We start from the raw sequence: 23,926 nt of genomic DNA, 5'->3' as shown, positions 1-23,926 counted from the left end.
CGGATGCCAGCAGCAGCCTTGGCCAAGTCCGCTGCACTCGGCGAGACAGCCGAGAGAAAGTCAAGAGATGGTAAGTAAATGGTCCCCATGTATGCCTGGGACCACAAGCAGCCCGTCTCGAGCCGTGGAGGTGAATGCGGCCATCTCGACCATGATGTTGCTGAAGCTGGCCTTGATGTCGACGCAAAACGCAGACCAAGGAAGCGTCCCGCACGAGGCTCGTGCCCGTGGCGGAGAGGTCACATGATGTGGCTGACACGATGTTCTGGGCGCCGTCGTCTTATGTAAGGCAACCTTGAGGGCCACGGCGGCCCGTTCGGATGGCTCCACAGATATCCAGTCTCCACCCAGCCAACGCCACGGCCCCGTGATCTGAGCTCGGCAGTCACGGGCGCTCGGGTGACGCTGCACCTAGCCGGAAGCCCGGCAGCTGCCACCAAGTGGTTCCAGTCTGCATCTCATCTGCACCGCATCCCCGTCCATCCATATCCATCCCCTCTTTTGAATCTTGGTGCACCTTACTTTACTTTGCATGCGCATCATCACGCGCTTGTCCAGCGACTCCGAAACTCTGCCCAACTCAATTCGAGTCAGCTGATGGCGTATACCGGCCGCAGCAAACGACGACGAATGGGACCCTTACTAACCATGGCCAGTTGAACGGTTGGCTGGCCGACGTCTGCCTTGGCTCTACGACATCGCAGGCCAACATGTGGTCCGAAATGTTGTCGTCTCACGGTCAGTCTGGTGAAGCCCGGCTTTCACTCACTGTGGTTACATCGCGTCGCGTTACGTCGATATTTAAGCAGAAACACTGGAACATGGCATGTGTATCCGTATCCCTACGGACTCCTCAGGCTCCTTTTTGCCCAGACAACCTCGTGTGATGGGCGTTCGCCGCGTCGGCTCACAAAGCTTGATCTGCCCCTCTGCTGTCGGAGACGGGGATCGTGTCGACCGGCTGCCTCAATGCTCTGGCCACAAAACAACAACACCACAGCCGACTGGTCCGACCAAACAGATGGATTCCACGATCCGATAATATACTTGGGGGCCGCGCATTCCGGGTTATTGGACCTACATGGTAGTGACGTGAGGTTCTTCCGAGAGCTTCTGCTTCGACAACGATATCGATAACCTTGCCATGCGGGCGGGTGTAAATGCGGGGATTGCTTCTGGCTACTGGTTACCGGCTTCTGGCTTCTGGCTCGTTCGGCGGTTGACTGATGACATGGCTACTTGGAACGTTCCTCGACCAAGGCTGGGATGGCTTGGCCAATTCGAACCACCGCCGTCCGCGGTTGTCTGCGATGTTCTACGATGGCCCTGGCCACAGCATGGTCCAGAGCCTTTGTCGGTGGTATTCGTTGGTATTCGCTGCCACATGGATAATGGATGACGAGAGACGGAACCCCTGGTATTCGAAACATGCAGCACACTACTTCAGTTATACGTAGGCCTATTAGCAGCCATGCAGCCAGCAGCGTTGCTAAAGATGGATATGGAGATTCTTGGCCACGTTTTGACGCCGCCGGAGGCTGATCTGAGCACCCGAAAGTGGTGCACCACGACCCATGATCATGCAGTAAGGCCTCCTGGCTTGGCGTTGCCTCTCCTACGTGGACTTTTTTATCTTCTAATTCTGAATTAATGCTTGAGGGCATGTCTCGTGAAAATGGATGGGTGACGGGTGATGGGTGATGATGTGGCTTAGGTACCTTAGGTATACCAGAGAACGACCACCATGATGGTAAAACCTTGTTCGTCCACCATCCGGATTTTTTTTATTCTTTAACCCTTCTAAAACTCCTGTCAAATTTCCATTTCACCACCACTCTACCAACCCAAAAAGTGTCTGCCCGCCTCTCTCACGGCTCGACCCTGACGCTTGTTGACGCCCAAACATTTCACGTTGACGCTTGACGGGAGCTCACGGACGGGACCCCACCTGGAAATCAAGAAGCGAAGACCCACGTGGTACTTTTCTTCTCACCGCCGCATCATACGATACACGTGTATCCTGCAGGTCACCACAGAGGTCCATCCCTTAGGTTCGCTGCAGTCCAAGACGGCGACGGCACCAAGCACCAACGCCAGCGACCACTTAGGGCCAGTTTCGGGCGCTCAGCGGTCCCAACCTCCCCCCTCAGTCCGCCCTTTACCCCCTGGGCTTATCCGTAAGGTACCTTGCGATCGCTCCATTCCAGCTTCCAGCCCGTTCGTTCGTTGCGGTTGCTGTTGCGCCAACCTGGCCCTAAAAAGGTGAGACCACTTCCTGCTGCATTTTCACGCTGCATCGAACCCGACGGAATCCCCAAAATTCAAGGGGACAGAAACCCTGCTTCTGCATCTCTTCGTCTCTTGTTTTCAATCGAAAGAGGTCCAAGGTCCGTCGGTAAACGAGTTGACTGACCAAAAGGAACACGAAGAAGAAAGCAAACGGACCCAGTCGCCAATCCAACCTACCTTAGAAATCGGCTACTACATCACCATCGATCATCACCCATATTCCGTACCCTCCGTCCTCCGTCTCCTCCGCAAGGACTTAGACATTTTCCTATTACTACTACTACTACTACTACTACTACCACATACATCCCCCTCTCCCTTACTTCCTCCTTTCTTCTGAACCAAAACAATGTGCTGCCGGTTTACAGCCACCGAGGCTGCCATCGCGGACGTGGGCTAAGACCAACCAACAAGCCAAGACCAGACGACGAGGGCGACTACCACGACTTCGAGACGAGCCCCTCTACCTTAGGTACGCAGGACTCACTCACTCACTCGCTCGCTCACTCCTCGCCTAACTCACCGCAGTACTTTACACTCTTGTCAACTCACCTTCATCGCCATCGCCCCATCTCTCGCCTAGGATTCCTGGCGCGGATTGCACTCCCGTTTCACATCGACTTCTCTGCAGCACGCCGGGTTCCATCCAGTTTCAACCTTCCGTGACGAGGGAATCCCCGGTCGCCAGTCTCCAGCAATACTTGAGTACCATTGCCTTCAAACAGTCATACCGCAGCAAGTTCTCGACTCGACTCGACTCGAAAGCTTCAAGTCCCGATCGGGCACACTATGGATGCCCTCGAGGTAGTCCGCTCTTTTGGAAGAGGCATCAATCGCGCTGCCCGCGGGGTACGCAACAGGGTACGACGTGATGAACAATCATCATCATCGTCATCTGATGCCCTCCCCACCTCATCGGCCCCATCCTTGTCCGCCTCCTCCACCAGCGCCGAGGAACCGCACCCACCGACCGGTGAGCAGCCCGATCTCGAAGCGCAAATTCCCCATCAGACGGCGGCCTCTTCTCAGTCTCACTCTCAGTACGCCTCCGTTCCGCTTGCTTCACCGCCGCCCTTCACCCCGACTTCGACTACACCGCAACCTTCGATACCATCACCAGCACATACCGCTCAGACCCATCATCAGCTCCCAACTCTGACCCTCACTCTGGGCCCTTCAGCCCAAGCCCCCACTCACGATGCATCTGATCAGTCACATCCACCTCAGTCTGCCGGCTCGACCGTCTCCGCCATGTCCAACACCCAGACCTTGAACAACAGTTATACTCATATCCAAACCCTCACCGTCCCGGGAAATCAGTCTCAACCCGTCTCGCCGCTGTCACCTCCGGCAATAGTACACTCTCCGGCTTCTCCGTCATTCGTGCCGTCAGCCATATCCTTTGCGCCTCAAGTTCACCCTAATTCTCCCGTACCTCAATCTCTGAACCTCTCGGCGGCGGCCTCTCCGTCGCAATATCTCCCCTCACCGCTCGACTCACCCCTGCCTCTGGATCTCGAGCGAGAAATATCGGACAAGGAAAAAGACAATGTCTCCATCCGGCCCCAGAGCGCGCGGCCCCGCACGTCCCGCTCCCGGCGTGACTCTGTCATCGAAAAGGTCGCTTCACTCGACCCCCGGCCCTCTCGTCGGCGCTCCAGAATCCTTGGGCCCAAGACCGGAAACAGCTTGATGGACCTTCCTCCGGAGTTGCAGCTTCTTATTATCGACCATCTCGAATTCGGCGAGCTTGAGAACTTGCGCCGTACGTGCCGTTTCTATCGCAACTTCCTTACGAAAAAGACCATTCGCGACCTCTTTGGCGAGCAATTCCGTCTCGCCTTGTTGGCGCATTGCTACATCTGCCTCAAGTACGATCCGACCCGAGGGAGCTTGCTGTGGGCTGATTACAACCACCCGCGCTACCCGCTCGCGAGCAAATGTGTCGACTGCGCGTACCAACAAAACGAGCTCTCAGTCGGCAAGAAGGTGGCTCTGGGAAACTACGCCAGCGTGTGGATCTGTCGGTGGTGCGGATATCCCGTTACTAACGCCTCCGCTCCGAACCAGCCGGAGTTCCACAAGGGGTGCTACGGGCACTACAACAATGTGCTTCTGGTCTATTTTGTCCTAGGCTGGATCCAGCTGTGTCTGGGAATCGTCGGCGGCGCGCTTTGCTGGAGGTATTTCAAGCAGAAAGTGCTGATCCTGGCGCCCTCCATTGTGAGCCTCTCGAGTTGTGTTGCATAAGTCTTCCGCTAACAGGCGCAGGCCAACTTTATTCTACTATGGTGGTGCTTGGCTCTCCTCGTCGTGAGAGGCGACCACAAGCGCACATACCACATCTCCCTTATCCTCGAGGCGGCGATCCTCGGGCTATGGTGTATGCCACTCTACGTTTTAGTTGGCCTTAACGAGGAAGATTTCGCCGGACTGCAAGACAGGAGAGTCACGGTGACCCTGGTCTTCGTCGTCCTGAACATGTTCTTCCGCCTCCTCAACGTACTCGGCAACCTGATTCTCGCATTCGAATGGCGTCACTTCTCCCGAAAGAAGCCCCGATCCATGCTCATCACGAAATGCATCAACTTCGTCCTCGCAGGACTCGTATATTGGACCTACCCGCAGAGCATAGAACAGGAATACCCCGCACAGTACCACTTCTTCAACACCGGCCGCCGGCGGATCAAGCGCATCCTCGCCGAGCGCAACCGACAGCGGCAACAGCAGCAAATGATGACCATGATGATTTAGACGAAACGGGAAAAGAAAGGGGGCTATACCAGGAGTGCTATACCAGGAGTTCTCACGGCCCGTCACTTCTTTTTTTCTTTCCCAACGACATGACGACGGAAATTCGGCGTCGGTTTCGAATAAGCGTATTGGGCGCAGTGCAATACCGGGTCCCGGAAGGATACCGGAAGGATTCTATGGGTTTGACGGCGTAGGGATTTGCAAGGACTCCGGGAGATATATATATACCTTTTTGTTTCCTTGTTGACGATACCTACCCACAGCAGCCTGTTGGATCCCACAGCACGACACCGGCGCTGGTAATGAACGATATAGCTGATTAGCAGCTCCTTTTATTGGAGCGAATGAAAGAATCAGAGACATTTCCTCTCAATTATACAAGACCTATCTTACCTCACTACCTATGCACGAGTGCTCGGACGAGAAAAGTATGGAGGCCATGGCAGAACTGGAAGCTTTGGATTCAAGACCTGTGACGACATGGAAACTGTAGGCCCAGAATATATCGTGCTGTCTCTGTTTGTACAGTCACCATTGCATGATATCAGGGTACAAAGCAGCAATCTTTCTCATTCGCGACGTGGTATCTTAGCTCATCACCGATCTAAGTCAAGCAAAAAACACCGCTTCCCAACTCCAATAGCTAGCTAGACAGCCCTAATGACCTTTTAAAACCCATGACGCCCTTGCTTATGTGTTTCCATCTGTGTGTACATCTCGATCAGACGGGCGGTGAGCGGCCGTTCATCTCCGCCGAGAGCGGGTGGTGGTCGGGGCGGGCTCAAAGGCGTCGTCCTCGGAAATCTCGTCGTCGCTGATCTCCACCGCCTTCTGCGAAGCCGTGGCCTGCGAGAAGTTGAGCTTCGTCTGGCGCGTCTTGGCGGGAGCCGCGCGGGCCGGCTGCGATCGCCTGCCCCGAGTGGGCGCGGGCGCGGGCGGCTCGTCGAAGTCGTCGTCCATGACCACGTCCTCCTCCTCCTCCTCGTCTTCGTCCTCGAACACGGGCTTCTTGCGGCCTCGGGCGGGGGCCTTCTTGGCGGGCGCTTTCTTCGCGGGGGCCTTCTTCGTGGCGGCGGCCTTGGTGGTTCGTGCGGTCGTCGCGCGCTTCGCGGGTTGACGGGTCGCCGGCTCGTCCTCGAGGTCCATCATGTCGTCGTCGTCTTGAGTCTGCGCCCGTCTCGATCTGGCCGAGGGCTGCGCGACGGCCTCGGTCTCGATGACGCCAGGCTGGTCTTCCCAGTGCCCGTCCAGGTCGGAGTCCCATTCCTCAGGCTTCGGCTTGACCTTGCGTCTTGCCGAGGTCTGCTTCAGACCTCCCTTGGAGAACTGCTCCTCAAGCTTGGCACGGTACTTCTCCATGGCGTTGTCGTAATCGTCGTCGTCCGAGTCGAGGCTGAGCATTTGCTTGACCTGGCCGGCCAAGGACTCGCTGACGAACTCCTCCATCGCATGCTTGTCGTCCTTGTTGACAAATTGGTTGACAGCATCTCCAAAGGGGGCCTGAGGGAGGATCTTGAGGGACTGCGCTGCCAGGAACTCCTGAACAAGAGCCTCCACCTTGACAGTGTCGAGGCCCAGAGCCTCCTCCAGCATCTCTGGGATATCTGTGTCGGCGTTGCGTCCTTCTCACATGTTAGTGTGCGCCATTGAGGGTGGGTACCTGGAACTTACTGGAGGCACCGGCCTTCTTCCGGTGGAAGTAGACAACGTCGTTGGTGTTGGCGACCTTGCCGACGAATCTGTTGGAAAACCGCTGTGGATTCTCGCAGTCGTACTGGCCGCCCTCGGGAGCTGTGTATTCCACCTTGAGCCGGATAAGCGGCAACGGAGGCTCCTCGTCTTCGTCCTCTTGAATAGCCGCCCAGTCCTCGGTCGCCTCCTGAATCATCTCCTCGACAACCACCATCAGTCTCTTCGTCAGCTCTTGGCGATTCTCCTTCTTGGTGTGCAGGCCCTTGAAGCGGGCATCGCTCGATAGCACGATCTCTTTCGTGATGAAGGGCCGAACCGTCTTCAGAGGGATCTTCTCAACCTTGAACTCCTTTCCGGTCACGTTCAGAATGGCAACTTGCTTCGGAACCGCCTCGCCAGGCACGAGGGATGTGGCCACCGAAGAGCCGGGCTGCATGACGTGGAACCCAGTCTCCGGGTTCTGTTGAGGGTCAATCAGGCACTCGTGCTCGTGGCCCCAGACGATCAGGTCCATCCAGTCTGGCAGGACGTTCTCGGGAAGATAGGATGTAGCGGTATGGGCGTGGTGGTTCTGGTGCACCGTGAGGAGGTTGAACCAGTCCCCCTGCTGGACGCCCGGCCGATACCACTTGACCTTGTGATCTCTGAAGGTCCGGAACATGCGCTCGTCACGCACGTTGCTGAGGCCGAACAGAGCGAGCTTCGTTTGTCCCTTCTGCAGCAGCACGGGCTTCGCCTCGATGTTGTCGGCCTCGGCGATGCGGCCAAAGTAGTTGACGAGTCCAGCGACCTGGAGCAGATCGAGAGAGCAGTAGTGGCCCTCGCCGCTGGGGTCGTCGTGGTTTCCGTGGATGGAGAAGACGGGTATGGAGATGTTGATGTCGGGGTCTTCGTAGTTGACGTTGGGGAATGCGCCTTCAAAGACTTCGTTCGCGTCACTGAGGAACTCGAGTTCGCAGGGCTTCATGCCAAGACAGTTCTTCCGGAGACTGCGCATGACCTGGTACATGGACTTTCGCGAGGGCTTGTTGTCGTGGAAGAGGTCACCGCCAAGAAGGACCATGTCGACCTGGGTGTCTTGTCAGCGAACGAACCGTCAACGGTGGGGTCGGAGGGCATACATCTTGGGCCTTTGCAATGTTCAGAATCTCGTCAAATGTCCTCCAGCTGTCGTCCTTTCGGATCGGATCGCGCTCTTCGTAACCGACATGGTTGTCTGTCGCAACCAGGATGCGGATGGTGTCCGCCTCTGCGCCGGGTTAGCAAACAGGTGCATCTAGTAAGAGGAGACACATACCTGTGAAGTCCGGCATGGCGTCGAGGAGATCAGCAGAAGATCTTGTCAATTGAGGGGCTGCTGGGCGAGGGAAAGTATGTAGAACGGCGTGGGTTTGCAGGATTTAAGAGCAATGGAGGGCGGCGATCGGGACTTAAGTGGCCGTCGCGAAGCAGCGCGCCGCGAGCAGGCAGTCAGCACGCGAACCCCCTGTAGCTGCAACCCGCAATCACGTGTGGAGGGGTGCCTGTGGTGGCTCAAGCGCTGAAGCTGGTGCCTTGGGCGGGGCAGCTGCCTGACAGCTTCAAGTGTGGACTCAGTGAGTGAAGGCTCACCTCAACAGTACACCTCACCAGCTCACCGAAGGCATAGCCAATATCGACCTGGCGGTGTTTAACAGGCAAACAAATATTCTCGTAAATCATCAAAGGATAGGTAAAGGCGTTCATTCATTGTGTTTAGGTCGTTCTCCGAGCGTCCTCCGGAGTCCAAAGCCAGCAATTACACACTTAGTCACCAGGCACCTTGCAAAATGTCATTCCCGAAATATCATTTTTGAGATGTTATGAGAAGAAACTCTCACAATCTGTTTACCAAGTCATAGCTTTCAATCCGAGAACTCAAGTTTGGATGCCAGCGACATACTCCAGGCAAATCAGCTTCATCCGTTTATACCGAACGAAGCCTTGTTCTCCAGGTCACAACTCCTCTGAGAAGGCAGATTTGCCTCCGCCATCATCTGCCCTCCTCGACTGCCTTACGAACCTCGTCCGCAAAGCAGGCAGAACTATCGCTTCGGCCTGATCTGCCTCATCTACACGGACAATAACTTCGTCAAGCATGACGTTGCCGTATGTGAAAAAGCCATGATTCGCCCATGAACTCGAGCATCTTGGACCCAAGGGGGACTGCCGCCTAGAGCCCTTGGGTATGGGCGTCGAGAATACTGCCCGAAACAAGACCTCTCCTTCGTCTTTGAGTCCTAAGAACTGCAAGTCTGCACCTTCGAAGCCCAGGGTGCCACCCACGCTCCTGAAGAAGTCGGTTCCGTTGTACACCAACCTTTGGACCGTTAAGCCAAGTCTTCCCGGGACCGCCGCCAGTTCGATCACGGAACTCGTCTTATCATCAGCAACATAAGTTCCCGCCATGTTTTTCTCCGCAGCTTCTCGCATCGCGGCCTCAGCTGCGGGAACCCACTTGTCCAGGAGAGTGTCGCTGAGCACCCAGAAGGTATCGTCCGGTTGACTAGAGCCAATTGCAGACTTTGAAGCGACATTGACCGTCATCCCGATTCCGTGGTCAGGGGAGAGGATCAGGTACGTAAGGTAGGCTCCAATGCCGCCATTCTTGGCGTATAAATCCACGAGGCGAGTGTTATCGGAGCCTGGGGAGGTAGGAACGTCCATCCGGGATATCTCCCATGCTTTACCGACCGCCGTGCGTGTGGACGCCGAGAAAGCGACAGGCTGAAGCCACTCACGGGTTATCGCCTTCGGTAACAAAGACGAGCGAATGATAGAGCGGCCTATAGCAGAAAGATCTCCAAGGGAAGAGTAGATGCCACCGGTTCTAAGGAACTTCAGTCTCACGCGTGATTGTGAGAAGACGTCATGGTTTACACTTACGCTGTATAGGAACCTAGACCTTCTCCGAACTCGTACCCAACGAGACCTTTCCCGAGAGAGGGATCGAGATCCACGACGTTGGCGTTCGAATCATTCTTTGGTGGGCTCCAGAAAGTTCGAGATAGACCGAGAGGCCTTACGATCGCGGAATTGAAGCCCTCCTCCATCGTCTCGCCCGTGATGTTTTCATAAGCCCATCCCAGAAGCTGGAAGGCTTGATTGCTGTAGACAGGCGTGTGCCATGTCGCGGAAGCGGGGTCCTGCTGAAGGGTGAGACGGAGGTATTCTGCGCCTCGTCAGCATTGAATCGCAGGGCGACGCGTTGTAGGTATGAGTGACCTTCTCTCGTACATGCGCGCTTCCCGGGAATACCGCATTTGATGATATCGGATTCATTCAAACGAGGAAACCCGGCATTTTCTGCCTCAGGTAGACCGGAAATGTCGGTAAACCCATCTGGCACTGATTAGCGACACGCCGTCGTTGAACACCTCAAATTGGGGACATACTGTTTCGCGCTAGGCCGCTCATATGGCTCATTAGAGATCCCAGAGTTACCTCTGACCATTGCACTTGGTGTACCTTGTTTCCCGTATGAGCGTTGTCAATCTCAGGGATGAAGTCCGTCACAGGCCGTGACCAGTATGATGGGTCTAGCTTGATGAGAAGCGTGTAGACAGTCAGCAGCTTCGAGACGCTTCCGATACGATACAGCGTGTCCGAGTTGAGAACACCTCCGGTCAGTGAACCATCCAGCTCTGTGCCGCGGTTGTGATGTTCGAACAGGAATTTGTCCGAGTCTGCCGAGAAAACACCAAGCGAAAAGGACGTCGTGGATGTGCCTACAGAACCCCATTCGGTCTCCCCCGTCGCGATAGCCTTTTCGATGAGTCTGGCGAAGGACTTCTGGGTGTCTTGGATGGTTTGTGTCGACCGTAGATCCTTCGGCGGAGGGTAAGCTGGTCCAGGGATTGGGCAGTTGCTCAGTTCAACAGCCTGGCTAATTGTCGCCACAGCGAGGAGGGTGTATGGTCTGAGGAAACGCATCGTGAGAGTCCAGACACAGTGAGGATTGATGAGAAAGAGGTGGGAATTCCATGATGACTGCCGTCGTTTCTTGAATTAATATGATGTGAGATAATGCGAATGCGCGGCACAGTTCCTGCAATGCCTGACCTGACTGGAGCCACCGAGTTCAGGACCTGCTGCTCGAGATAGGGCTCTCACATCCACTGCGGACTAAGTTGCAGGGGTCGTGTAAGTGCCCTGTAGGTAGGTAACTGCCCATCGTCAGGTCCTGGTGCCGACGTCAACAAAACTCGTGCTGCGCTTCGTGACAGGGCAACTTGTTCAAAACCAATCTCATTCATCTTACAGAGATTTACATTAAAGATCTTGCGCTTCATGTCATGATGTAGGGACACATTATGGCGGTCAGGCTGCCATTGTCTGGATCACACCAGACCAAGACTTGGTAAGGCCTATCATCAACTTCCCTAGACACAAGGCACTTCAACGCATTGAATTGAAGCCATCTTGTTGACACCTTCAATACCAGTGCCTAGACTTCAGAAATTCGAGCGACGTCGCGACCAGTTCCCACGCTGAAACAAGCAAGCGGCAGTTCGGTAGCACACAATAGATGAATGGTCGGCATCTAATGCATCAGCCTACATGTATGCACAGCAAGGGTATAACCGCCACAGCTTGCGATGCAGAGGTCCTTTCGACTTTGTTGTCTCCTTTATTGCTAGCATACCTGCACCCACTGCTTGATTTGAGTTTTCGCCGTATGAGTCTACGGCGGGCAATAAGGTAGCCACAAATAAGCCACAATATAAGGGTATATACCTGCACCCACGGTACACCATGATGACCGCTTTAGGCTTCCAAACTCACTACTGAAGTTGTCTGATGTTTTTTGCGCACCTTGAAGTTCAGTGAGACGACTGGAGCCTGCCCTGCGCTCCCTTGATCGAGGACTATTGCTTGATGCGGCTGCTCTTGCCTCCCACAAAACCTCACAATATCAAACCAGCAGGACCGACTGCACCTCCTTCCCCCAGGACACCTCCTGCCGCGCCGCTCCTGCCGCCTCCCTTCACTGTGCTTGCTAAGGTACCGTGTGATCTCAAGCTCTGATATGTAGCTATTGTGAAAGTCATGGTTCGATCCTCCGTGTATGAAGATAGCAAATAAGTTTTGCTCCCAGACACACGTGTGAGTCACCATGCAAAATCCAGATAACTATAGAGGTAAATGCGGCGAAACTTTTGGTACCCTTTACACCTTTGTAGAACTCAAGGGGGGAAAGCTTGCAAGAAAAAAAGAAGGGTTCGAAAGTTATAAAAAGAAGAACCCCTCATCTGAGGAAGTCCTGGTCCTGGTCTTGGCACATTGGAGCGAAGCTCCTGGCTCAGGGATGAAAAGCACGCGGGAACAGTGATGAGAAGACAATCACGGAGCCGTGTCCCCTCGCGGGGGAATCGTAAGACTTCTAGGATTTCATATCTGAGTTCTCTTGATCTGGCTCACAATTCCACAGCTCCAGATCATGCGTTTCCAATGGAACGATTTCCCTTGCTCTGTTGACATCCCTCCAGACGTAGTTCGTCGTTGTTGATTCGTATTTCCATCCTCTACCCACCTCACTGTGAGCGGAAGCCCAGTTAACATCCCCTGTTTTACATCATTGGGACGACTCGTACTGTGTTGAATGTTTTCCCAACATTTTCCTTTACATCCATACCATCTTCAGGCCTTTTGGGGGGAAGGATGTACTGCCTACGGAGTGTGTGGTAGGTCCTTCTAAGGAAGGAGCCGGTTCGAGAGGACGGGAGGGGAGGAAGGAGGGGGAGCATGGACGATGCTTTGAGAGGCAGCAACCACTAATTCCAGAGACCCGGCCCAAGGGAAACCTAAGGCAAGAAAGGTCAACATTGAGACATGGAACTCCAGTATTCCAACGGCCGACCTGTCAACGGATCTCAGACCGATAGACGACGGAATGTAAACTATTGAATTATTCTTGGACGACTTTAAACGCAGAAATATGCAGCTGTCTGTTCGATTACACGTGCCATCTGATATCTGGCCAATACGTCCCTCAAGTGCGGCCGATTCTCCCGCCGCTCTAAGCTCGCGCGACTAGGCCTGCAAGGGGTGAGGCAGGGGAGCCGAGGTGAGCACACATCTTCCAGATCTCTGTTAACAAGAACCTCATATCTGTTAGAGGTACAAGTTGGCTACCATATCAGCTGAGCTAAAAGTGGCGGTTTTGGAGCTCACATGTCCGTCTCACTTCCCCGCACCGTTCGCTCCCGAGCTCAAATACCGACGACGTTCCGGGCTTCTTTCCACTACCTCCTGGTCCCTCGAAGACATTCCTCACTGAACCAAGGATGAACAAAACCGATAGCGCTAGCGTGCTGGATATTTCTCAATGGCCGAGTGCGAAGAAATTCGTTTCTCGATGTGAAGAGTTCCTGAGCGAAGTACAAGACTTGTAAGTGTAATCCACGCATCTCCACGGCCTCATGTGCCGCCCCTGGAACGGCTGTTACTAATCATGAGTTCCTGATACACCGCAGAACTCCCGGGAAAGACCTAGAAGGCCGACTGAACAAAGAATACGGCCCCGGAAACCAGTATTATGAAGACTTCTGCTCCCACATCAAGCAAGGCCTGAGAGAAGGATGGGTGGCGCAGACCGAAATCGACGGACCGAAATATCGACGGGGCAAAATCGCTCTTCCATCAGAGGCAACCCGGTATTTCAGCATTACGACGGTGTACATGGAAAGTGAAGAGGAGTACACCGGGCAGTACCATGCTCACCCTTACGGGGAGATCAACTGTGTCGTTCAGCTCGACGCCACTGCTGAGCTCAAGGGTATGCAGGGTTGGCAGGGCGCAGGCTGGACGTCCCCGGGCCCGGGGACACATCACTATCCAGAAGTCAGGAAAGGGGCTTTGGTCGCGTTGTTCTTTCTCCCAGCTGGCCGCATCTCGTACAACGCCACACCGGATACCCCGCAACCGTTGTCGCTTTGATGCGAAATAACCATGTATCTGTCGAGTGAAGAGGACCAGAGTTAGATGCTGCTGATGAAATAACAGACCATATTACAGACTCCGATTCCAAGTTGATCAATGTGACAGCACCGAGGTCCTGAGGACATACGGAAGGCGGTCTTTCGGAGACCGAACAACCGCCTCTCGAGCCGCTTTGACTTCGACACTGCCATGGAGGTTGGTTTAAGCTTGTATGAAAATCAGACGGTATTTAACGTTGAAATGCTATTGTGAAAAGATATTTGGTCGCCGAGACCGGCTCTGAACACCAGAGGTGTGTCTCGCGCGGGAGCCGAAGACCATGCCATTTCATCTGGTCGGACGTCACGGACAAGCGCTACCGAGGCCGCGGCGCATACTGACTTCTGACAGCAGATGCGAATAAATCAACATGCATGTATGTATCTGAATGAATGCCTATATGAACCCTTGGTTGTGTATATATACATCATAACTGACACGCCGCTTTTTCAAACCGCTCTGGATTGTTCACCCTCTGCATGTGTTTTACCATACCATTATCCTTCAAACACAAACTCATCTACTCAGTAATTTGACTGAACCAATGGAAAGATCTACCATGGAAATGCCTTGCTCCCGCGATGGTTTTATTTGGAGACCCCAATTGGGCTTCAATTACGGTCAGTCATGTATATAGACCACGCCGGCATCATGCTAACGAACGCCACCAATAGGTCTTTCCACACCAGCAGTTGTACCTTCAACAAGCCATGACAATTTGGGAGACAAATACGACGTAATCATAATTGGAGCTGGATTTGCTGGCTTATCAGCTGCCCGTGATCTCGACCTGGCGGGCAAGAAGGTGCTACTCATCGAGGCTCGCGACCGTATTGGTGGCCGAACATGGACTACATATGACGAGAAAGGAGAATCTTACGAGATGGGAGGAACATGGGTTCATTGGCAACAACCGCACGTCTTCACCGAAATCCAGAAGTACGGGCTTGATGACTTCGTTGAGACCAACGCTGTTCCGGAGGGATCCACCATCTACTCTAAAGCCAGCGTTGCAGGCCCGATCGTTGCGCAGAGTGCTGAAGAGGCAGCTGGGATGCTTGCCAAGATTCAAAAGCTCGTGGCTAGATTTCTAGATGTTGATGGCAGTGGCGGGCGTACGGTGATCCCGTTCCCGTTCGACACAGCGAGCAGTATCCGAAACAGCCACCTCTACTCAGCGGTCGACGAGCTGAGCATCAAAGATCGAGTTGATCAGCTGGAAGACCTGTCCGATGAAGACCGGGCAATTCTCGAAGTGCACGCTGCCTCATTCTTCGGTATACCTTCCGACCAGGCCGCCTTCTCTGCACTCCTTCACACATACGCGCTCTGCAATTTCGACCCCAAGACGACTGAAGACGCCATCATGAAGTTCAAGCTAGCCACAGGCACCACGTCGTTGGCACTTGCGATTCTGAAAGACTTCAAAGGCGACCGCTTGTTCTCTTCTCGAGTCATGCAGATCACTCAAACAGACAATTTGCATGGCGCCAGTGTCACGCTTGAGTCTGGGAAGCAGTATCACGCCAGGGCGATTATAACCACCATTCCGATGAATGTTCTTTGTGCGACCAAGTTCGAACCACCGCTGTCCCTCTTGCGTCAGGCTGCATTGAATGAAGGCGTTGTTTCGACCAAGATGGGAAAGCTGTTGGTAACCACGTCAACCGAGCTTCCAACCGGATACAACATGTTGTGCGAGGGCGGCACGTTGCCCTTTGCAAGCGCTTTTGCCGACGGCACTAGGAACGGGGAACCTTTGCTTACTTTCCTGTGTCACCCAGGTCATGACCTAGACTCCAATGAGGACAAGATACGCCTCATAGAGACATTACACCCGGATGGGATGAAGGTCACGTCTGCTCGAGCTCACCTATGGTCGGAAGACCCTCTTGCCGGGGGCATCATGGCTGTTCGAAAGGCAGGGTTTCTTCGAAAGTATTACGACGAGGTGCGAAAACCACACGGAAAAGTCTTTTTCTGTGGCTCTGACTTCGCAGACGGATGGCGTGGGTTCATATCTGGTGCCTTCGAAAGCTCTTACCGTGTGACGAGGGAGGTTTTGACACTCCTAGAGCATTGAGTATCTGACTCTTCTCGGATATTTGGGCCTTCAAGAAAACAAAACAGTAGTTACTACAGATTTAAGAACATCAAATTGGATTCGTTACAGTCTAAACACATTTCCCGTTTTCGGATGTGCGGCCACGACCACTGACACCCGGGACAAATTCATGACTCTCGCGTATCGGCTGTTCATCTGATCTTGTCGTTTACAGACTGCCCGAAGTCCCACGATAAACCTGCCGGAAGCGTTGTAGGTAAAGACCGCCGTGGCATGAAAGTTTGGGCCTGACGCTTCAAAGCAACCGGGGGTGTAGCGTCCTTTACCAAAGAAATCCCACTCGACCAAAGCGACTTTACCAGCACCAGGAGGAACGTCGATGATGGCGTGAAACTTGATACTTTGCCCTACCCTAGCCTTAAACTTTGTACAGCCTTCAACTTTTAGGTGGATGACTGGTTGAATACCACCCCGTTCAGCAGCGGTTTGAGGCACACTGATGGCGTTATGATCGCTGAGACTGTAAGAGGTCGAGACCGGAGGTGGGACATTGTTTTCAACCCATAGACTCAAGTCGCGCAACGCTTGCTGGACCATGCCGCGATAAGGCACAACGAGAGCTGCCCGACCTTTCCTGGGTCCATCGTAATCGTGGTCCGCATTCTCGTTGTACCATAGCCGATAGTTGTCGTCGAACTCAGTGCCCAAAGACTGCTTGACTTGACTCCGGTACCAGTCCGCGTGCCAGGGGAAAGCGTCAGTGTCTAGTAGGTTCTGGACAACAATGACTTTTCCTTGTATTTTCCCGGTATGGGTGCTACCTCCCGAAGCCCCCTCGGATAGACGCTTGGAAGCATCATGGGGCCGCTTTGGGAAAATGGAAGACCCGTCTGGTCCACGGAACCTGTCGAAACCATAGAATCCAGGACGATCTGGGACCTGATATCGGTAATAAGCTCGCATGGCTATGGACCACTTGTTATCGATAAGCAGTCTGGTTCCCGGAGCTATCATCTCCAACAGAGGAGTCTGCTCTCGGGAACGTTGATCGAAGACCGCTATTTTGTTAACCTGACAGAACGTGCCGGTGAGGATGCCTAGCTTGGTGTTTTTCGAAGACAGGATCGTGAAGTCGTACCAGTCATTGGCAGATGTGATATGAGATGACGCAGTCTCCAGTTCGACTGAGAGGCGCATGCCATCTGCGCCCAAGATGACATGGCGAACGATAGATTCGAAGCTGACCAGAGAGTTTCTTATGAAATCCCCCAGAGGACCCGGTTCAGTCCCCAGATGCCCAGGTTTCGTCCAGAAATCGTCCATGTATTCTGGGTCTGTATATCTAATGATCGAATTCGTGAGCAATGACAGCGTTGAAGTGTCTGAAATGGAAGAAAAGTCTTCCCAGGCTTCTATGGGAACCCCCAACTCAGCTGCCTCCTGTAGGACGTGTTTTTCCAGAGGGTTTAGAACTGAGAATGGATCGCCGCTGCCACCTGGCTTCAGAGTCTCTTGGATACAACTAGCCTTCTGGCGAAGGACCAAGCTAGCCATGTTTCTTATGCAAAGGTTGTTTGGCGCGGAGACTGGTACAGCTTGCACGAAAGGAACAGCACCGTCCCAGATGCCTATGGTCTTTTCCATGGCGCCGATGACCTGAAGAGACCCCCCGCTGCCGCCGTAGATGTATCCGTAAACATGGCGCGGGCAGTTGCCGTAGTGTTGGATTGCAATCTTTCTGGAGAACTCGGCGGCAGCGGCTTCGGCTTGGAATCCATGGGTGCCAGTGACTTGGACTGCGTAGGCGTGGCTTTCGAATGCGAAGCCGATTGTCTCATCGGTGGCCTCATCCGATTGTGTGGGGAAAGCTAGCTGAAAAAACCTGCCGTGCCAAGTCGATTCTGGCGGAAAGTACAAGTTGAAACGTATTTCTGTGTTCTTGAAGTGTCCCGCGACGTGGTAGTGTTCGACTGGTATTACCCGGTGAGACTCGTGGTCGATGACGGGTAGGTTGTATATCGGGTCAATGTTGTCTGCTGTCACAAGCACCAGGTGCTGGGGCCCGGTTCTTGCGTTCATAGCTGTCTAAGATATTTATAGAAGTGGAGACGGTAGAAAGACGAGAAAAGACAGATGGCTAACGATCGCAGTTGAACATGCGCTGCCTTGACACTGGGGGTTCTTGTTGGAGGTCTAAGCCGTGGTGAGTTGATGCGCGAGTGAGTGATCAGCGACGGAGTACACAATTGAGATGGCTTTGACAAGATTTCGAAGGAATTATAGATGTTTGCCAGTGGGAGAAAGAGATAAACGCCGGCCAAGCCGTCCGCGTACCATTTTCGTATTTGATACGAGAAATTTCTCAGTCGCATCTTCGTAATCTTACCTGTCGTTTCAAGACGAAATACACAGCCAGACGGTTAATAAGCTTATGAAATACATATATCTGATTAAATAACAACCTAGTAGTAAGTAAGGTTGACTAGGAATTTATCATGGGTATCACGTTGACATAGAACACTCGTACTAGTATTTGAGAAGGGAAGCCAAGTTGATCAGTTTGTTTCCCAACCGAGAAGAATGTTTGCGGTGAAATTCTATTTCAAATAACACTAGAAAATTAGATTCTGTAGTCTATAGAGTCACATGGTAGTATCTTGTTGCTGAATCGTACTCGAGCAATACCTCCGCCTCCATTTGGTCAACGCCTACCACGACCTGTCGCCACATGCTGATTTCATATGAATCAGCCATGAATCCGGGAAGAACCATCGCACATAGATACTTCTGTCCCTGAGATTCGAAACCATTTTCACGAAGCACCAGGTTGCCATCGAGGTCCCGTGCATTGGGCCCAGCCACCAACTGAGGGCAAAGAATAACCACCATATTCAACCCTTCCAAGATACCGGAGAAGCCAGGCGGTGGGCTCCAACGGACTACCATACCGGGACGAATGCGCTCCTTGAAAGGAACTTCTGCGGAGTCCGGGTCGAGATCAACACTAGATGCCAGTCGCTGGTTCCTTGAAGCCGTGTCCTGAGCTTTAGCCTTAGGTGCTTCGTCAATCTTAGAGTCGGCGAGCTTGGCAGATGATTTTTGCGAGTCGATATGCATACGCCAAAACTTGGATTGAAATGCGCGAGCTTGGTCGGGCGTCACATCTGGGGTCTTGAGACAGCGAGTGAGGAACTCTGGCGTAGGAAGGCGGAGCAGTTGGGCGCCGGTCTCTGAAGGGGCCAGCAACTTGCCCGAGATCACAGGATTACCGGACTACCATATTGTTAATTGAGAATTCATGTTATTGATGAGAAGTCTTACATTAGTATTGATCCAATCTCTCAATTGCTCGTTGGTCCAGGTGAAAGGTGTTTCGGAGTCATACACCGAAGGCTTGGCCTTAGGTAAGAGTACTCTGAGCATCTCGGCATACTTGAGCGTGTTTTTCCCCGCAAAAGCATCGGGAAGACTTGGGTTCACGCATGCTATGACCACTGTCTTGCAACTGCGGCGGCTTGCGGGATCGAAGACATGCTTCAAGATCTTGGTGAGAGAGCTTTGGCGGAAGGGAATGTGCGTGGGCTTCTTCACCTTCCCATTCATGGACGCTGCATCAACCGTTGCTCTGCCCCGAATGCAATCTTTCAGGACCGAAAGACTCGTGTTGATCTCACGAGCTTCTTTCATTCGGTCGGCCGTGTGATTAGCTCTATCCCGTGCTGCCTCGGAACCCGCCAGGTCGATCAGATAGAGAAGTCCATCTTCAGCCGCTGGCATGACTGGGTTTTCGATGCGGATACGACAAATCGCATGAGATCGAGATGATGCGTCATTCTTCTCAGTTGCTGCTGTGCGGCGGTATGTTGCTGCTTTCTCAATGAGGTTTAGCAGAGTACTCGCTTCGGTCACCTCGAACTCGAGGGCCCCGGCCAACTGGGTGACACCGAAAGAGTCCTCAAGAACGGAGATTGGTCTGCGTGAATTCAGAAGATCTGATAGAAAGTTTGATTAGTGAAACCTTTCACAAGAAACAGGGAAGACTCACCAAATGCGCGGTTCCCCGCCAGTTCGATGATACAAGCATACACCTTGCGCTTGCCCTGGAGATCTTCCCTCATCAAGGACTCAGCGACCAAACGCTCAATGGCGCTGACGGTGAAGGTCTTGCCGGAACCGGTCTGACCATAAGCAAACATGGTGCTGACGCCGCCGCTCCAGGCCCAAGGAACCAATGGTTCAACCAGCTCTTCATAGATTCGCTCAGTTGCATCCTCTGGGCCATATGCGCGATCCAAACGGACTGAACTTGACTGGTGAAGTAAGCATCTGGGCTAGAAGCGCCCGGTATGAGGCAATCACGTACGACAAGACTTGGAGGGCCGTGGGGCTTGACGTGCTTTCGGATCTGATGAACATCTACGGCACCGCGCGCACTGGTCCGGGTAAAGACCCCGCGGATGAGACCGGCGGACGCCTCATCCTCTAAAATGGGCCGGAGCCGGGCCGCGACCACCATGTCCGGATTTGAGGTCGCATCCGGGTCTTCGGGGTTCGCTGAATCTTGCTTGGCAGCTTTAGCAGCGAAGGCGGCGACTGAGGCCTCGTACCAAGGTGTATGCTTGATTTGATAGTCGTCCATCATAAGTAAATTGAATCTCGAAGGTAGTGAGATGCATGAAACTGTTACAGCTAATCCCAAGTCCGCTCAACGCCTTTTCGTGACCCAGAAGCAGACCTTATATTGATAAGAAATCACGACTGCCAACTCGAAACTGGTATTTGCTAGGCCCCCCGCATAGTTGTTTGTTTCACCTCAGTTCTGCAATTGGTGTAGATAAAGCCACAGACGCTGTGAAATGGATGCCTAAGTCTCGTCAACTGAGCAACCGGAGCAATCGGAGTGATCGGAGTTTATGGTGAGAACGCCAATGAGAGCAAGAATCCTGTGACCTGGAACAGGAAGTTCCCTGTGACTGTCATGCATGATAACTAACTGACAAGCGCCTCAGTGAGTGACCAGGATGTTGATACGCGACATATGGGCATAGATCCGCTGGGTAGTACCGCTAATTAGCGGACGACCTTCCAGCCGATGTTCCACGGAATCTGGCTGCCTGCCAGGTAGCCAGAAAATGCTTGTGATGTTACGCACCGAGCATCACTTTTGGCCCATATCTATACTGTTTACTTTTAGGTATGATAAGAATGAATCCCTGGTTGCTGTAGTGCATCCATCAATAACCACCACAAGTTAGGCAGACGCTGACAGCAGAGGTAAAGGAACCAATGCCCGGCCAGGTAGCCAGTGAAGTACTGAAAGTACTGAGGCAACATCAGCTTTGCTGCTGCACACCTCATTTCGACAAGATAAAGAATTACTGCTTGAGCAACCCACATCATTCAAATGTCAACTGTTTTTGTTTTTCTCTTCTCCCTAAGAGATCAGCAACAAGGCGATCTGCCGAGCCCAGCGTACCGTATGTGTTATTGTCTCCGTATCTACCGAGGCCAACGCCCTAAAAAGTGTACATGACTACTCCCGTCATATCCTATTATTTGGGTCAAACCCGAGGCTGTGAGCGGAGCTTCTTCGCGAGCTTCTTTTTGGGCCCCTAGCAAAGGCGAAGCTTCGAGGTGATAGGCTTTTGGTGTTGCCATTTATATCCGGAGTCAGTTCCCGAACTTCCGTTGTAATCGCAACTTCCACATCCTTCCTGATGTTGTTGTTCCTGTGTCTGCTAGCGGTACTGTTGCTCCGCTTAGTGCTCTTGGTGCTCTTGGTGCTGTTAGATCTGCTGAGGAAAAGCTTGTCGGCGTATGGATCGCCCCAAGATTTGACATCTTGCATCTTGATCTCGTTGACAATGCGCTCCTCGCTCTCATTGAAGGTCACGTTGGTGATGGGGTATTCCGAGGGGGGGCCACGGCCTCGCCAGCTTTGGTTACTGCCGGCTCCAAAGGTGCGAAGGTTGTCTCTCGGGGTGTTTTCGGTGAGCTTCTGTGTGGATCGTATGGAGGTAATGAGAGAGCCGAGGATAGGGGTTAACCAATGCTTGAGGATGGAGAAGACCATCGGCAAGTTGGCTGTGATGACGGCAACAAATGTTTCTCGAACAGCCCAGGCGCCTGCGAGTTGGGCACCGTTCTGAGGATCCTGAAAAGCAATGTCAGTCATTGTGATTGAGCATCGGAAACGGTAGAGGCTTACTGTAACGATAAGAATACAACGAAGCGTAGCGCAAACGACAACGAATAGGCCGCCACTGAACAGGAAAAGTAGACCCCATTTCTTTAACGGTTTAAGCTTGGCCTGCCAGAGCATGGGAAGAGGAATCGATAGCAAGTAAAGATCTGTGGAGACGTTGAAGGAAAGATAAACCCAGACAACTTGGTTTGAAACAGCCGGTTGGCAGACATCTGCGACCAACTTAGTAGGTTTCATGATAGTAATTCTCAAGCCGATTGACTTACTTCCGGGGTCTGGATATATCTGCCAGTTCTTGTGGAAAGGTCGGCATGCGAGAAACAGGTTCGCAACGACGATGATCCAGCTCGCGACAAGGAAGCCGAAACCAACCCAAATACGAATTCGGTAGCTTTTGCCCAGGCCAGCCTATGTATTGTTAGAGGGTGAGAACAGCAAGTCTGGTCGGAATGGTCAGAGGCGTACTGTTAACCTCAGGTAGAAGACCAGAAGGGATGCCTTGAGCGACCACAGCAAGACTGAGTAACTTGACCATCCGCAGATTTGAATGATCGAGCCGATGACCCTTAGTCAAAGTGAATCAGCATTCATGAACACAAAGTTGAAGTTATCCTCCTCACCTTAGCCGATATTCCTCGCTTTCAGGGGACAGTGCGGCTCGCTGCTCGTCCGTCATGCCGTTGTTGGCCATGCCCTTCGCGATGGCTCCAACCGAGTGAGCAAGGGCAGTCTCGATGACATAAAAGATCTGACAACATGAAAGTCAGTCATAAGTGAAAACATGTGAATTTAACGATAACTTACCAATCCCACCCACGCTAAATAGTCGTCAGGCTGGAGGCTTTTCAACCCAACTGCTTTGGCTCGAGCATAGGTTCTGAGCATCGTGAAGAGGATACCAACAGCCAGAAGAGTCCAAGCTTCAATGGTGAACGACTTCATTGCTGCTGCTGCGGCGGCCGCCGCAGCAGCAGGATCCATTGTTGCAGGGTCTGGCGACGACATATTTACAGGCTTAGCGAGTGACCTGATCTGCACAAATGAAGCAAAAACATAAGACTCAAGAAAAGAAACAAAACCACCCAAGGAAAATCGGAAGAGAGTGTGACAAGGTCATTAGAGATTCTGGGGGAACCATTTGTATAATCTTTCCAGCGAGACTCAGAGTTTCCAACCGGAGCCAGAAGCCTCATCCAAACATCTATCTACGCTGAATAGTTGTGCAGATCCACTGCCATGGATGCGTCCAAGGTCCATCATCGCTGACACCCTGCCACCGGTTCAGCGTAACTGCTCCATGTTTTCTGTTTGAGATTTCCTGTGCCTGAGTCGGGGAGATGTGGACGGACAGCGGGCTACCATATCCGTACCCGGGTGAGAGATCCGGTGCCATGGTGGCGGTTGAGGTTCACCTGAGTCTCCGGACCTGTCAACTTAGAGAGAGATTGCAGCACTTGTTGGATATGTGCGTAACCGTTGTTGCAGGATTACAAATTTCGAATCTCATCAGGCTCATTGTCAAATGCAGTCTTGTGCTGCAGACATCATACCATATTCCAGCCATGATTCGAACAAATGAACCGCTCCGTCGCCTAGTTCTGATAGAGTTTCGAAGCATCGAAAGAGCAGATGGGTCATTGACCGAATATGGTAATTCCCAAGTCAACTCAATATCGCGTAATACGAAAATGGACAACACCAGGGATTGTGATGTGGGAAGTAAATACACATGCAGAGCTTGGCACAGAAAATCCGCCAAAAGTTACCTTTGCCATTGCATGCCGAGGACGGCGGGTTTCCCGAACGCCTGAGGAATCGCCTGCAATATGACTCGCCGTGGGCATTTCGCCTCTGGGAAACGTAGCATTCAATAGCTCAATGGCACTCAGTGTTGGTTGTCAACAAATGAGTATCCTTGGTCA

At 52.9% G+C, this 23,926-nt stretch overlaps 6 protein-coding genes across 6 annotated transcripts; 2 read left to right on the top strand and 4 right to left on the bottom strand.

Moving 5' to 3' along the window:
- Positions 1-3,216: 3,216 nt before the first annotated feature.
- Positions 3,217-5,043, top strand: CkaCkLH20_08023 (F-box domain-containing protein; the record flags this gene model as incomplete). Its single annotated transcript, XM_038890738.1, has 2 exons — positions 3,217-4,512; positions 4,561-5,043. The coding sequence occupies 2 exons, from the start codon at positions 3,217-3,219 to the stop codon at positions 5,041-5,043; spliced, it is 1,779 nt and encodes a 592-aa protein (XP_038743921.1).
- Positions 5,044-5,787: 744 nt separating this feature from the next.
- CkaCkLH20_08022 (meiotic recombination protein mre11) lies at positions 5,788-8,081 on the bottom strand (the record flags this gene model as incomplete). The annotated part of the gene is made up of 4 exons (XM_038890737.1): positions 5,788-6,665; positions 6,715-7,804; positions 7,857-7,984; positions 8,033-8,081. The coding sequence occupies 4 exons, from the start codon at positions 8,079-8,081 to the stop codon at positions 5,788-5,790; spliced, it is 2,145 nt and encodes a 714-aa protein (XP_038743920.1).
- Positions 8,082-13,040: 4,959 nt separating this feature from the next.
- Positions 13,041-15,817, top strand: CkaCkLH20_08021 (uncharacterized protein; the record flags this gene model as incomplete). The annotated part of the gene is made up of 3 exons (XM_038890736.1): positions 13,041-13,144; positions 13,230-13,531; positions 14,508-15,817. The coding sequence occupies 3 exons, from the start codon at positions 13,041-13,043 to the stop codon at positions 15,815-15,817; spliced, it is 1,716 nt and encodes a 571-aa protein (XP_038743919.1).
- Positions 15,818-15,901: 84 nt separating this feature from the next.
- On the bottom strand, positions 15,902-17,878 carry CkaCkLH20_08020 (uncharacterized protein; the record flags this gene model as incomplete). Its single annotated transcript, XM_038890735.1, has 1 exon — positions 15,902-17,878. The coding sequence occupies one exon, from the start codon at positions 17,876-17,878 to the stop codon at positions 15,902-15,904; it is 1,977 nt and encodes a 658-aa protein (XP_038743918.1).
- A 555-nt stretch (positions 17,879-18,433) lies between these two features.
- CkaCkLH20_08019 (kinesin motor domain containing protein) lies at positions 18,434-20,441 on the bottom strand (the record flags this gene model as incomplete). The annotated part of the gene is made up of 4 exons (XM_038890734.1): positions 18,434-19,072; positions 19,121-19,791; positions 19,845-20,109; positions 20,163-20,441. The coding sequence occupies 4 exons, from the start codon at positions 20,439-20,441 to the stop codon at positions 18,434-18,436; spliced, it is 1,854 nt and encodes a 617-aa protein (XP_038743917.1).
- A 919-nt stretch (positions 20,442-21,360) lies between these two features.
- On the bottom strand, positions 21,361-22,985 carry CkaCkLH20_08018 (uncharacterized protein; the record flags this gene model as incomplete). The annotated part of the gene is made up of 7 exons (XM_038890733.1): positions 21,361-21,411; positions 21,483-21,953; positions 22,008-22,216; positions 22,271-22,412; positions 22,470-22,569; positions 22,625-22,752; positions 22,809-22,985. The coding sequence occupies 7 exons, from the start codon at positions 22,983-22,985 to the stop codon at positions 21,361-21,363; spliced, it is 1,278 nt and encodes a 425-aa protein (XP_038743916.1).
- Positions 22,986-23,926: the final 941 nt, after the last annotated feature.

The sequence above is a fragment of the Colletotrichum karsti genome (genome assembly GCF_011947395.1).
Source record: "Colletotrichum karsti strain CkLH20 chromosome Unknown Scaffold26, whole genome shotgun sequence".
NCBI classification, from domain to species: domain Eukaryota; kingdom Fungi; phylum Ascomycota; class Sordariomycetes; order Glomerellales; family Glomerellaceae; genus Colletotrichum; species Colletotrichum karsti.
The sequence above is the reverse complement of the archived record's forward strand: the minus strand, read 5'-3'. Positions and strand labels throughout refer to the sequence as shown.